At 40.8% G+C, this 12,587-nt stretch overlaps 3 protein-coding genes across 12 annotated transcripts in view; 2 read left to right on the top strand and 1 right to left on the bottom strand.

Annotated features, from left to right (window-relative positions):
- WRN (Werner syndrome RecQ like helicase) overlaps window positions 1-12,059 on the bottom strand; it is a 126,363-nt gene extending 114,304 nt beyond the window's left edge. For 5 of the 8 annotated variants that reach the window (XM_027529750.1, XM_027529751.1, XM_027529756.1 and 2 more), the window contains exon 1: window positions 11,503-11,699. The gene's annotated coding sequence lies outside the window, so the exon portion shown is untranslated. Of the gene's footprint in view, window positions 1-11,459; window positions 11,479-11,502; window positions 11,702-11,890 lie in introns of those variants that run through there. The other 3 variants (XR_003509020.1, XM_027529753.1, XM_027529754.1) reach the window with 3 other exon arrangements.
- LOC113884941 (protein G1-like8) lies at window positions 11,322-12,339 on the top strand. Its single transcript, XM_027530048.1, has 2 exons — window positions 11,322-11,436; window positions 11,768-12,339. The coding sequence occupies exons 1-2, from the start codon at window positions 11,322-11,324 to the stop codon at window positions 12,337-12,339; spliced, it is 687 nt and encodes a 228-aa protein (XP_027385849.1).
- The window catches only part of PURG (purine rich element binding protein G), a 40,717-nt gene continuing 40,404 nt past the window's right edge, over window positions 12,275-12,587 (top strand). For all 3 annotated transcript variants that reach the window (XM_027529759.1, XM_027529761.1, XM_027529758.1), the window contains exon 1: window positions 12,275-12,374. The gene's annotated coding sequence lies outside the window, so the exon portion shown is untranslated. The remainder of the gene's footprint in view (window positions 12,375-12,587) is intronic.

Here is a 12,587-nt window from a genome sequence, read left to right as displayed (position 1 = left end):
CTTCTACGTTCTTTATAAAATGAAAATTTTCAAACTTTTAAAATAACAATCTTGAAATTATTTAGAAGAAATAACTTCTGTATATTAGGTTTTATGTTTAACACAGTTACACAAAATTCTCGATTTAGATCTTTAAACAACATATTCTTAATACTCCGTAGAGCAACCATCACGAACAAGCTTTGTTGGCACCAATGGCAGCAAATGGCAAAAGGGGAAGCTTTGCTCCGACATACTGAAAGCTCCTTTTTCACTGTTAACCAGCACTCCAACAATTCAATCTCCTTAAATTGAACTTCAAGCCTGCAGGAAGTCTTTAATGCTTCTCCTGTTCCTCTACTGAGAAATATGTTAATTTCTTCCGATGATGTTAAATAAGCTTCAAATACAAATGAATGTTTTTATATCAAGAATGTCAATGCTAAAGTTCCATATCAGGCACACACTGGCTTCTCTCTAATAATATTAATCCTTCTTTAGGATTCAAATAACACCAATTAAACAATCACTTCTAAAAGTTATTTTAACTTCACTCCGCCAAACCTGAATTTTTACTCTGAATCCATAAATGTTGTCAGTACACATTAATATATTTTCCACATGATCACTACAGTGATGATTAAGTTAATTCAAGTGCTCAAAATGTCAGTTAAGGATACCATTTTTTGAAGCCAATAATCAGACTTCAAAAAATCTGCAAAGTAAGAGTCATTCACACAGAATAATTTGAAATTTTTCCCTTTAGCTTATAAATCTTCCTTTGGACTGTCAACTTATTTCAGTAATGAAATAGCTAATCAGATTTCTTCACCTCAAGCTGAAAGGATGGCATTGTAGCCACTTGGATTTCAGGAGATTCACCATTTTTATGACACCATTTAATGCAGAATTCAGAACTACAGGTAAATTTTAATATACAAGAGATTCTCTGTGAATAAAACAGCACATAACTAGGAATATCAGGTTTTTTACGTTGAACTTAACACAAAGCCTTTCTACGTTCCTATTGTTACCAGCCCCACATTTCCAGTTTCTATAATTTCTCATGTTTCAAAATATTCATTTTTCACTTCATTCTTCATCCCCAGTTGGTTTTGGAACTTCTGTGCCAAGCAAAAAATGTCCTTCCAGGCATTTTTCAAAGGTTCTATAAAGCCTGCTGAGGACCACTGCCAGTATTTACGAATTCATAACTGCAATGAACACTTTTTTCATTAATCTTCTTCTAATGTTGTCTTCAGCATAAATCTTCAACATATCTTCTAAAAGATAACTGAAAAATGGCAACTTTTCTACTTCCTTTGCCTCACTGGTCCCAAACATAGTATTCCATATAGGCAGGAGGGAAAAGAGCAGATTTAGCAAACTAGTGAGGTAATCTGGGCTCTATTAACTGTTTAACCCTTCTTGAGTTCAATCTGATTACTTCTTTTATCAGTCTCTTAAATTTGTTCTTATTTTTTGCTCATAGACACTTTCAAACGTTCAGATCTTTTATTTAGTAAAATAAATGTTTTATGAAAAGGTATCAGAATATTCTGCCTGACACCCCCACTCCATTTGATTTAGGCTGAAATGTGAAGAATTCTGGGAATACCAAATCCAATTCTGAGATAATCCTTTACTACTTAGTTATTGATTAATAAATATTTACTATTATGTTCAACTCATAAACTGAATGACTTTCCAGCTTTAATCAGTCTTACACATCAAAATTGGGTAAGTAAGTATCTAAGGAAATTCAATCTACTTGCATATAAAGTACTTAAAATACTACAGGTCTTTAATTCCTCAGGAAAAGTTTTCTGTTGTTTAACCTGTCTGTATTCTTATGAACATTTCTAAACAAATCCTATCAAAAAAAAAATTTTTTTTTAATTAAGGAAATTAAACAAAAAACTAAGTGTACTGAAATACTTATTTTCATTTATTTTAATAATTAAAAATTTTAAAGTAAACAAAAAATACTTCAGGGTAATCAAATATTTTTAAATGAGCTTCTGAAGTTATAAAGACATATTTTATTGAACCAATTGAGTTGCATATGTTCAATCAATTAATAATAGTAATAATTAATAATCATGGTCTTTTCTATGTTTCCAGTAAACCTATGAGAATTAAGAAAGAAAATTCAAAGAACACATATAACTTTCCCAATGATTAAATAACATACACATACCCAATTAAAGTGATTAACAGGAAATTACTTAACAGTTAAGACAGAAAGATACAGCCACAACACAGCCCTTTTCAACCAAGTTTACTGCACAGAACTATACATGTTATAGATATCAAGTAATTGACAAAACGATCTACATAAAGAATGCTCAAATATAATTTAACCTATTGCAAATCTTTGAACGTTTGCCTTATAAAAAGCTTTTATGTTTGAAAATTATAAAAAATATGCAACCATCAAAATCGTGCATTACCCATAACCCATATCATTATGCTGCAGCACAAACTGGAAGGCACTAACCTTGCTTCAGCTAACTCTTCCCAATGGTCAGTTTGGCCCCAGTTTTGCCAGACCTTCCAGTTTTCCAAAAGAAATGGATATGACTATGCAATCTCCCATCTGATACCAATCTCCAAGACCCAGTTTCCTGCAGGCCTCTTAATTCTAACCTCAGCTGTAAACAAATCAATACCAGCAGCTGGTCTGAGTATCTCTAGAAATGTTAAGAGTCAATATCCCTTTAAAAAACATTCTTTGAGTGAAATATTGGGGTACATTTTTGGAGGTACACTACAGAATGAGTAGTTGAGAAACAGTAGGAATATGCCAAAAGATGAATCAGGGTGGTAGTCTGGGACACCTACTTAATCAGGGGAGTAGGAGGGGAGTTATCCTAAGACTGGAGCACGTCTCCTTTTCTCCCCATCTCTGAGCCTTCTGTGTCAATTCACACTGGCCTGGCGCGTTACTTCACCCTATGGATTCCTCAATGATGCGAGCAGCACCCACACAGCCCATTATTTACCTTCTCATCTGTAAAACTGGGACTAAAAACGATGAACCCAGAGAGGGGCACTAGCTCAGTTCTTCCAGTCCATTAACTATCAGCATCAATCAAATGCTTCAATAGTCAAATTATTAAAAGGACCAGTTTGATGGTCTAGTGTGAAAATTAATGTCTAAATAGAGCCTAGGGTAAATGAAAGAAAAGCCATCTTCATGAAGGTAGGCCAAGGAAATTTCTTCACACAATACTAAGATTTCCACTCAAAATACTTCTCTACTTCTCACACTGTTTTACCTATAGTTACATTTTAAAAAATTAATGTTACAAAAATAACCAGCATTCTCCAGAAAGATTTATATACAAGTATAGTCATCCTTCGGAGAAGGCAATGGCACCCCACTCCGGTACTCTTGCCTGGAAAATCCATGGACGGAGGGGCCTGGTAGGCTGCAGTCAATGGGCTCGCTAAGAGTCGGACACAACTGAGCGACTTCACTTTCCCTTTTCACTTTCATGCATTGGAGAAGGAAATGGCAACCCACTCCCGTGTTCTTGCCTGGAGAATCCCAGGGACGGGGGAGTCTGGTGGGCTGCCGTCTCTGGGGTCACACAGAGTCGGACACAATTGAAGTGACTTAGCAGCATAGTCATCCTTGTTATACGTAATATAAAACCAAAGCAGCTTAAATGATTCAGCAATTCACTCTGGTTATCAATGTCCAAATTTTGGTTAGACACTTTGAGTCAGACAGGACAGAGAGACTAACAATAATAAATTTTATATATATATACACACAGATACATATAGAGACACACTGCTGTTTTAGTCATGTCCAACTCTTTTGCAACCCCAAGGACTGTAGCCTGCCAGGCTCCTCTGTCTATGGAATTTCCCAGGCAAGAATATAGAAATTGGTTGCCATTTCCTTCTCCAGGGAATCTTGCCGACCCAGGGAATTAACCTGCATCTCCTGCATTGGCTGGCACATTCTTTACCACTGAGCCACCTGGGAAGTCCCCACAGAGACACATGTACACACATATTTCTACACAAGCATGCACAATCTGTAATTACAGTAGAGGATATAACTTATGAGGTATCCTTCTGTATTGTTTTTGAGAATTCTTTTCTACTTTTCAATGCACTAATAGGAACAGGAAGGGTCAGAGGAAAAAGAACCATGGAATCCATGACAAAGCCCTCATTAAATTCCCTAATTAAAGACGCTTTCATTAATCTATTGAATCTTAATTTCCCTCCAAATAACCCAGGCAAACAAACTATAAACGCTAAATAAAACCACCATTAGCATTTGCTTCAGCTACAGTAATCACAGCAATTTTAAAGGTAACAGGATTTTTCTTTTGAGAGACCTAATTCTTTATAGGTATCTACTAAATATTCATAACTGTCAAACATTATGTAATATATAATTTATATTTTTAAAGTGTAAGTTAAAATTTGTGTTAATAAAGTCAATTGAAATAAAGTATAAGTAGAACCAAATAAATACAATAAGATGTCATTAAAATGCTAGCAACAGGGGAAAAGAATAATGCAGTGTCATTGTGAGAAGCCGCACTGCCCATAAACCAGGAACATGACTTGACCTGAACTGAGTCCATGGCACAGCGAAGTGCTTTATAACTGAATTTCACTATCCCACTGAATAATTCATTATTTTTAATGAATTTCCTCTGTTCTGTAAGTAGCTATAGCCAGTCAGCTAAAATCAGCCACTATAAACTGGGAAAGTACAGAGAAAGTTTTCAGGTAAGTCAATTTAAAACATTCTTAGGCTGCTTGTTTTTTTTTTTTTTCTTCCCCTGTCACTTCATATGGGCTGAGATGAAATTTTATAAGACTCATTATCAAAAGGACATTGACGGTTGGCCACCCAGCATCCATTCCACCCTGCACCCTTTGCACAGTACTGTAAATTTAATTCAGATACTGACCAGTTATTTGCAAAACCAATGTGCTTCAAGGAAGCTGCCCCCAAATGCCAGCTCCCATGGAAAATCTAACTGATGTAAAATAAATCCCATTCCCCTAGTCACAATGATTCAGAAACTCAGGTGTGAACTCAAGGCATTCTCCTAGCTTTGGGTTAAGAATAAAAACTGCAACCTAAGACAGACCAATGAGATACAAGAGATGTTTACAGGGCTTCTGAGAATATTTTTTTCTCTTATATCAAAGTACCACAAGAGATGTCTTGTTTGAGAATGGGAAGCCTGGGCCTTCGACAGCTGATTTGCCACGGTGATGGAAATTGGCCAGAGTATGAAGCCAACACACAGGAGATGGAAAAGATGAGAAATGAAGCTACAGTCAATGCACTAAACTAGTCTTCAAGTTAGTCCTCCCTTAGCCTTCAAGGTTCATTTTAAAAATAAGTTTCCTTATTCGTTAAGCCTGTTTGAATCAAGTTTTCTGTGATTGTGTTGTAACTAACACACAAATATAACTGAAAATAAGAGTATGTGGCCAATTCTTTTCTTTGACCCCTGATCTTAAATAAAAATAAATTATAAGGATAAAAATACTAGCCCCAGACAAATACACAAAAATATTAGCCACACAAAGTATACAGTACCAAAAGTTTCAAAATTTCATCAACAGAGCTTCATATCTTCTTTAAATCAAAACAAGAATTAAAATAACATTAAAAAGCAATGCAACAGAAAATTAGAACTTAAATAAATGGGAGTGATATTGAACTTTAGGATGCACAGCTCTGCGTTGGGCTGAAATTCAGGATTTTCAGACAGAAAGAAAAATGCAATATTTTACAATAAGACCAATTTAAGTGTGGAAGGAAGAGCAAAAGGTAAAAATAGAGACAGAGTGAAAAAGAAACTGGAAAATGAATATACAATTCTGAAAGCAACCATAAGTTTATCCAATGCCAAGAACTTCAGATTAACTTCTTCACACAGGGAAAGTTTATATAAAATGAGTAAAAGGAAAAACGAGCAATCCTGTGCTGGTACAGAAGGCAAAAGTTACCTTCTAGTCCAGTGATCTTTCCACTGCACTCTGGTGCCCTCATTTCAAGAATGAATAGCTAAAGTAGATCACATGCCAACAGGTGATGTCTCACGCTACAGATCAAAATGAGAAGAAGCAACAAACCTTTGATATTTTTTCTAATGGCTTCTGCTATTCCTACAATACACTAGGGAGATTCCACACCTCTACCTTCTTGGCCTCAGAGACACCTAAAGAGAGGGTGAATCTCTGCCCTGCCCCAAAGACCTAGCCTATCAGACTATAGGTGGAAGATCATAAAATTCAGACAAGACACGAGTTAGAAAGAAGCAAAGGCTTGAAGGGAAGGGAGGGAAATTCACTGGTTCCACTTATTGGGAGATAATGTGAAATTATTCTAATCACTTATTTCCCAGTGAAGAAATTATTCCAAAACCATCCTCTTTTTTAATCCTCCCATATATAAAACATTTATCAAAAAAGAAAGCAAATCACCTTTAAAAGAAGCTGACTGCTCTGCAGGTGAAAGAGGATACAGGGTAAACCTATATGATCCCTAAGGGAAGTAATGCAGAATAATGATGGTGTTGATGATAATAAAAATGCTGATGATCATCATTTTAAGGCAAGGAGCAGGGGTAGCACCTGACTGCTATTACTAACCAGTTTTCACAAGAGGAAAGCTTAACTCCTATCAAAGAGCTAAAGTCTCCGAAATACTTGTCCCTAGTATCACTTTGAGGTAATTTGATTTTATAAAACTTCATCAATTTGATTAAAAGACTGACATACTCCAGAGATGACCAGATTCAAGATAAGCATATCCAAATGAAGGGACTTCTCTATATATGAGCAAGAATCAATTAAAAAGTATAATTTATATATAAACTCAATAACAGCAAAAATGACAATCTGCCAAGGAATAAACTTAAAGTAAACTACGTAAGACCCATTTTAAAGACAACTAGGCAAGCTTAGTAAAACATCAAAAAAGGTCTAGAGAAGACATACTGAGTTCCTGGACAGTTAAGACTCAAAACTTTAAATTAATTAAATCAATACACTCCAGAAGCAACAGCAAGAAAAGATGTCAGCAGGATTTTTCATCAAACCACACAAGCTTATATTAAAGTTCACTAAGAGAAGAAAATAGTCAAGAGCAGTCAAAAAAATGTATTTTTTGAGAAAATAAGACCAATAAAGAAAAATTCACTCTATTAAACATAAAAAAAAGTTTGAGAACTCCTAAAGTGAAGTCGCTCAGTCATCTCCGACTCTTTGAGACCCTGTGGACTGTAGCCCATCAGGCTTCTCCATCCATGGGATTTTCCAGGCAAGAATACTGGAGTGGGTTGCCATTTCCTTCTCCAGGACATCTTCCCGACCCAGGGATCGAACCTGGGTCTCCCATGTTGCAGGCAGACTCTTTCCAGTCTGAGCCACCAGGGAAAGGGAAAGGGAAAGTCACTCAGTCCTGTCCAATTCTTTGCGACCCCATGGGCTGTATAGTCCATGGAATTCTCCAGACCAGAATACTGGTGTGGGGAGCCTTTCCCTTCTCCAGGGGACCTTCTCAATCCAGGTATCGAACCCAGGTCTCCCACATTGCAGGCGGATTCTTTACCAGCTGAGCCACAAAGGAAGCCCCAGGGAATTCCTCTATTAAACATAAGCAGTACACAAAAACAGAAATTAAAATGGTGTGGAATTGGTATAAAAATAGATATAAATCAATGGAACAAAATATATCATGTTCAGAAACAGAGCTATGTAAATATAGACACTTGACATACGATAAAGGAGGCATTTCTCATCTTTGACCACCTGCACAGGAAAACCCTGATTCAAGCCACATTACCTCTTATTTCCGTCACCTCCACTGTCTTCTCAAAACAGAAGTCAGAGTGATTCTGTTAAAAAATGTTTCCATTTAAAGAATTATATACCATAACCAAGTGAGATTTATCCCAGCAATGTAAAGGTGGCTCAATATAAGAGAATCAATCAATGTAATACGTAACTTTTACAGAATGAAGGAAATACACCTGACCATCTCAACTGACATGGGCATTTGACAAAATCAAATACTCTTTCATGATATAAAGTCAGAAAACTAGGGACAGAAGGGAATTTCCTCCACACAATAAAGAGCACTTATGAGAAACGCAGTTAACATAATACTCAACGGTAAAAGACTGAAGATCTTTTCACCTAAAATCAAGATCAAGACAAAGATACTCCTTCCACCAATGCTATTGAACAGAGTACTGAAATTTCTAGCCCCAGAGAAATTAGACATAAGAAATAAAAGGCAATAAATTGGAAAGAAGTAAAACTCTATTCACAGATGACATGACTGCGTCTATAAAAAAAAGTCCCAAAGAAACCACAAGAAACTTACTAGATCTAATAAGCAAATTCAGTAAAGTTGCAGGGTACATGATCAAGACACAAAAACCAGCTGAGTTTCTAGACAACAGCAATGAGCAATCTGAGAGGAAACTTAAAAAGCAATCTCGTTTACAATAGCATCTAAAAAAATAAAATACCCAGGAGGTGAAATGAAAAACCTGTACATCACAACCTACAAAACACTGCTGCCAATTAAAGAAGACATTTCATTCACGAAGAAGACAAGTTCCACCACAACAAATGGAACACCACCTGTGTTCACGGAAAGAAGACTTAATATTGTTAAGATGTTATACAACCCCAAGCTATCTACAGATTCAACACAATCTCTATCAAAATTCCAAAGGCCCTTTTTTTTGCAGAAATGGAAAAGCTAATCCTCAAATTCATATGGAATTGAGAATTCCCTGGTAGTCCAGTGATTAGGACTCATCACTTTAACTGCTGTGGCCCGGATTCAATCCCTGGTCAGGGAACTAAAGTCTCGTGAGTCACCAAGCATAGCCAAAAAAAAAAATTCATAGGTAAAATGGTTCCACCACTGTAGAAAACAGTTCCTCCAAAAGCTAAACACATAATTATCATATGATCCAGCAAGTCCACTCCTAGGTACAGACCCAAAAGAAACAAGAACTGGAAACAGGGACTCAAGTAGATCCTTGTAAGCCAGTGTTCAGCGCACCATTATTCACAATAACCAAAAGGGGGGAAAACCCAACTGTCTGTCAACAGATGAGGATAAACAAAATATAGTATGTACACACAACGGAAACACATTCAGCCATAAAAAGAAATTAAGTTCTAATACATGGTACGACATGGATGAACCTTGAGAACATCATGACAAGTGCAAAACAACAAATATGATTCCACTTGCATATACTATCTAGAATAAGCAAATTCATAGAGAGCGAGCATATCAGAGGTTACCTAGGGCTGGACAGAAGGGCAGTGGAAAGCTGTTGCTTAATTAACCAGTTATAGAGTTCTGCTCTTCAAATACACCAAGCAGGTTCCCTCAGAGCCTTTGCACTTTCGTTTACCTCAGATAGCCACAAAACTAGCTCTCTCACTTCCTTCAGCTCTTTACTCAAAAATTACCCAGGTGGCAAAGAGGATAAAGAATCCTCCTGCAATGCAGGAGACCCGGGTTTGATCCCTGGGTGAGGAAGATCTCCTGGAGAAGGGAATGGCTACCCACTCCAGTATTCTTGCCTGGAGAATCCCATGGACAGAGGGGCCTGACAGGCCACAGTCCGTGGGGTTGCAAAGAGTTGGACACGACTGAGCAACTAACACGAACAAAGAGTGAAGTAAGTCAGAAAGAGAAAAACAAATATCATATATTAACGATATATGTGGAATCTAGAAAAACAGCATTCAGTTCAGTTCAGTCGCTCAGTCGTGTCCAACTCTTTTCGACCCCATGAATTGCAGCACGCCAGGCTTCCCTGTCCATCACCAACTCCCGGAGTTCACTCAAACTCACGTCCATGGAGTCGGTGATGCCATCCAGCCATCTCATCCTCTGTCGTCCCCTTCTCCTCCTGCCCCCAGTCCCTCCCAGCATCAGAGTCTTTTCCAATGAGTCAACTCTTTGCATGAGGTGGCCAAAGTACTGGAGTTTCAGCTTTAGCATCAGGACTGATCTCCTTTAGAATGGACTGGTTGGATCTCCTTGCAGTCCAAGGGACTCTCAAGAGTCTTCTCCAACACCACAGTTCAAAAGCATCAATTTTTCGGTGCTCAGCTTTCTTCACAGTCCAACTCTCGCGTCCATACATGACCACTGGAAAAACGATAGCCTTGACTAGACGGACTTTTGTTGGCAAAGTAAGGTCTCTGCTTTTGAATATGCTATCTAGGTTGGTCATAACTTTCCTTCCAAGGAGTAAGCGACTTTTAATTTCATGGCTGCAATCACCATCTGCAGCGATTTTGGAGCCCCAAAAAATAAAGTCTGACACTGTTTCACCATCTATTTGCCATGAAGTCATGGGACCAGATGCCATGATCTTCATTTTCTGAATGTTGAGCTTCAAGCCAACTTTTTCACTCTCCTCTTTCACTTTCATCAAGAGGCTTTTTAATTCCTCTTCAAACGGCATAGATGATCTTATTTGCAAAACAGAAACAGAAACATAACGCAGAGAACAAACGTATGGACACTAAGGTGGGGAGAAGGGGGGGATTAATTGGGAGACTGGGATTAACACAAATACACTACTGATACTAGGTATAAAATAGCTAACTAATGAGAACCCACCACATAGCACAAAGAACTCTACTCAGTGCCCTGTGGTGACCTAAATGGGAAGGAAGTCCAAAAAGAGAGGATATATGTATACGTGTAGCTGATTCACTTTGCTGTACAGTAGAAACTAACACAACATTGCAAAGCAACTATACTCCAATAACACTAATTCAAAAAAAATTACATTCTCAGCCAGGCCTTGCCTGACCACCTTACTTTAAAATTTCAGTTCCCTACCCTCATCCACACTCCTCATCTCTCCTTCCTTTATTATTCTCCATGGAATTGTCACCTTCTTGACATACCAGGCATTTGACTTATAGCCTATCTCTCTCCAAAATGTAAACTTCCCAAAACAGAGCGATTTGTGTTTGTTTTGTTCACTGATGGACCTAGAGCGGCGCTCGGTAAATATCTGTGTAATTAAGAAGGGGAGATCACTGTTCAATAGCATGAAAATCTAACTGCCCTACCCGTAGACTTCAACTCCCTAAAAATTAACGTGCCTAAGTACTCTGATTTAAAACACTACTAAATTAGCATCTTAAGGATGTTAATATCCGCTTCTGTAAGGAGAATATTTACATACTGACACATAACCAGAAAACAACTCAATTTTAACCAGGAAAAAAAAAACAATAACAACAACAAAAACAAAATTAAAGACTGAATATTTTGAATTCAAAAATCCAACATGATTTGTTACATTACACAAAAGGGAGGCGGAAAAGGAGAACGAAGATGCCCATCCCTAAGGAACCTCCCACCCAAAGCCCAGAGACCTACTCTGTGGGACTCAGAACCTCCAGGTAAGAGAAGGCTAGAAAGATACCCCTGGGCCTGGAGCCTGAAGCAAGGTTGGAGGGACCCGTTACCCTGAGATGAGCCAGTTCAACGGGACTCGTCCATCAGCTGGATGACTTGTGCAGCGACCCAACACCACAGCCTCGAACCAGGTATCAGGGTTCGATACCGATTCAACAGACTCCCGCGCTGCGGAGCCCACGCGGGAGGATCACGGCGCACACAGTGACGCGTCACTCCTGGGACACGGACCTTCCCCTCCCCTCCGTCCGGGCTCCGCCACGCCCCCAAGTCCTCCGCTCCCGGAGCGCTGAGCTGCAGCCCCTCCCACCCAAGCCCAGCTGGCTACTCGGCGCGCATGCGCAATTGGGGAGGGGCTCGCCGCCGCTAAGCCCTACGGGAAGTGTAGTCTCCGCGCGGGCGCCGGTGGGCCGCCCGAGTCCTACGTCTCAGCGGTACCTGGAGAAGTCAGAACAGCCTCCCCTCAGCCGGGTCCTCGTCTCCATCTTCACACCTGTCCGGTCACCTCACGCTCACTCCCCAGTCCCACGCGCTGGGCTTCCGTCAGAGCGGGCCGCAGAGGAGAGCCCGAGACCCGATACTCGCTTCAGCGGGCTGTGCTGGAGGAGGCGGGGTCCACTGCCCGCCTCCCGCCGCCCCCCTCCCCGCCCCCTCCCCTCCTCCCCGGCGGGCGTCGGGCCGGTGCCCGGAGAGCGGCGGCGGCCCCCGCAGCGGCCGCTGGAGGGGCGGCGGCGGCGGCGGTGGGCGCCGCGGGCGATGCCCCTGCCCGGCTGCTCCGGCGCGGGGCGGTGCGAGCGGCGGCGGCGGCGGCGGCGGCGGCGGGGGAGCAGGCAGGGGGCGGCGGCTGCCACAGAGGGGCCGAGAACTGGCGGCGGCGGCGGTCGTGAAGGGCACCGGCGGCGGCGATGATGGTAGTGCTGATGTGAGTGTCTGCTGACTGGGGGACCCGGGGGCTGCCGAGCCCGAGGCGGGCGGCCCGGCGCAGAGCGGGAGCGGGAGGCCAGGGGCGGCGGAGGGATGCTGAGTGCCCAGTGCGGAGCCGGGAGACGCCGCCCGCCCGCCCGCCCGCTCGCCCGGCCGCCGCAGCCCGTCCGGGAGAGGCGGGGAGCCCGGCGCTGCGGCGGCCCGATGTGGG

This window comes from Bos indicus x Bos taurus, chromosome 27, assembly GCF_003369695.1.
Source record: "Bos indicus x Bos taurus breed Angus x Brahman F1 hybrid chromosome 27, Bos_hybrid_MaternalHap_v2.0, whole genome shotgun sequence".
Taxonomy (NCBI): Eukaryota; Metazoa; Chordata; class Mammalia; order Artiodactyla; family Bovidae; genus Bos; species Bos indicus x Bos taurus.
The sequence above is the reverse complement of the archived record's forward strand: the minus strand, read 5'-3'. Positions and strand labels throughout refer to the sequence as shown.

What these genes read in the sequence shown, in the direction of transcription:
- LOC113884941 (XM_027530048.1), top strand. Translation starts at nt 11,322, where the DNA reads ATGATTTGTTACATTACACAAAAGGGAGGCGGAAAAGGAGAACGAAGA. An exon ending in GTGGGACTCAGAACCTCCAG is followed by an intron (nt 11,437 to 11,767) that starts GTAAGAGAAGGC and finishes CTCCCACCCAAG; the next exon opens with CCCAGCTGGCTACTCGGCGC.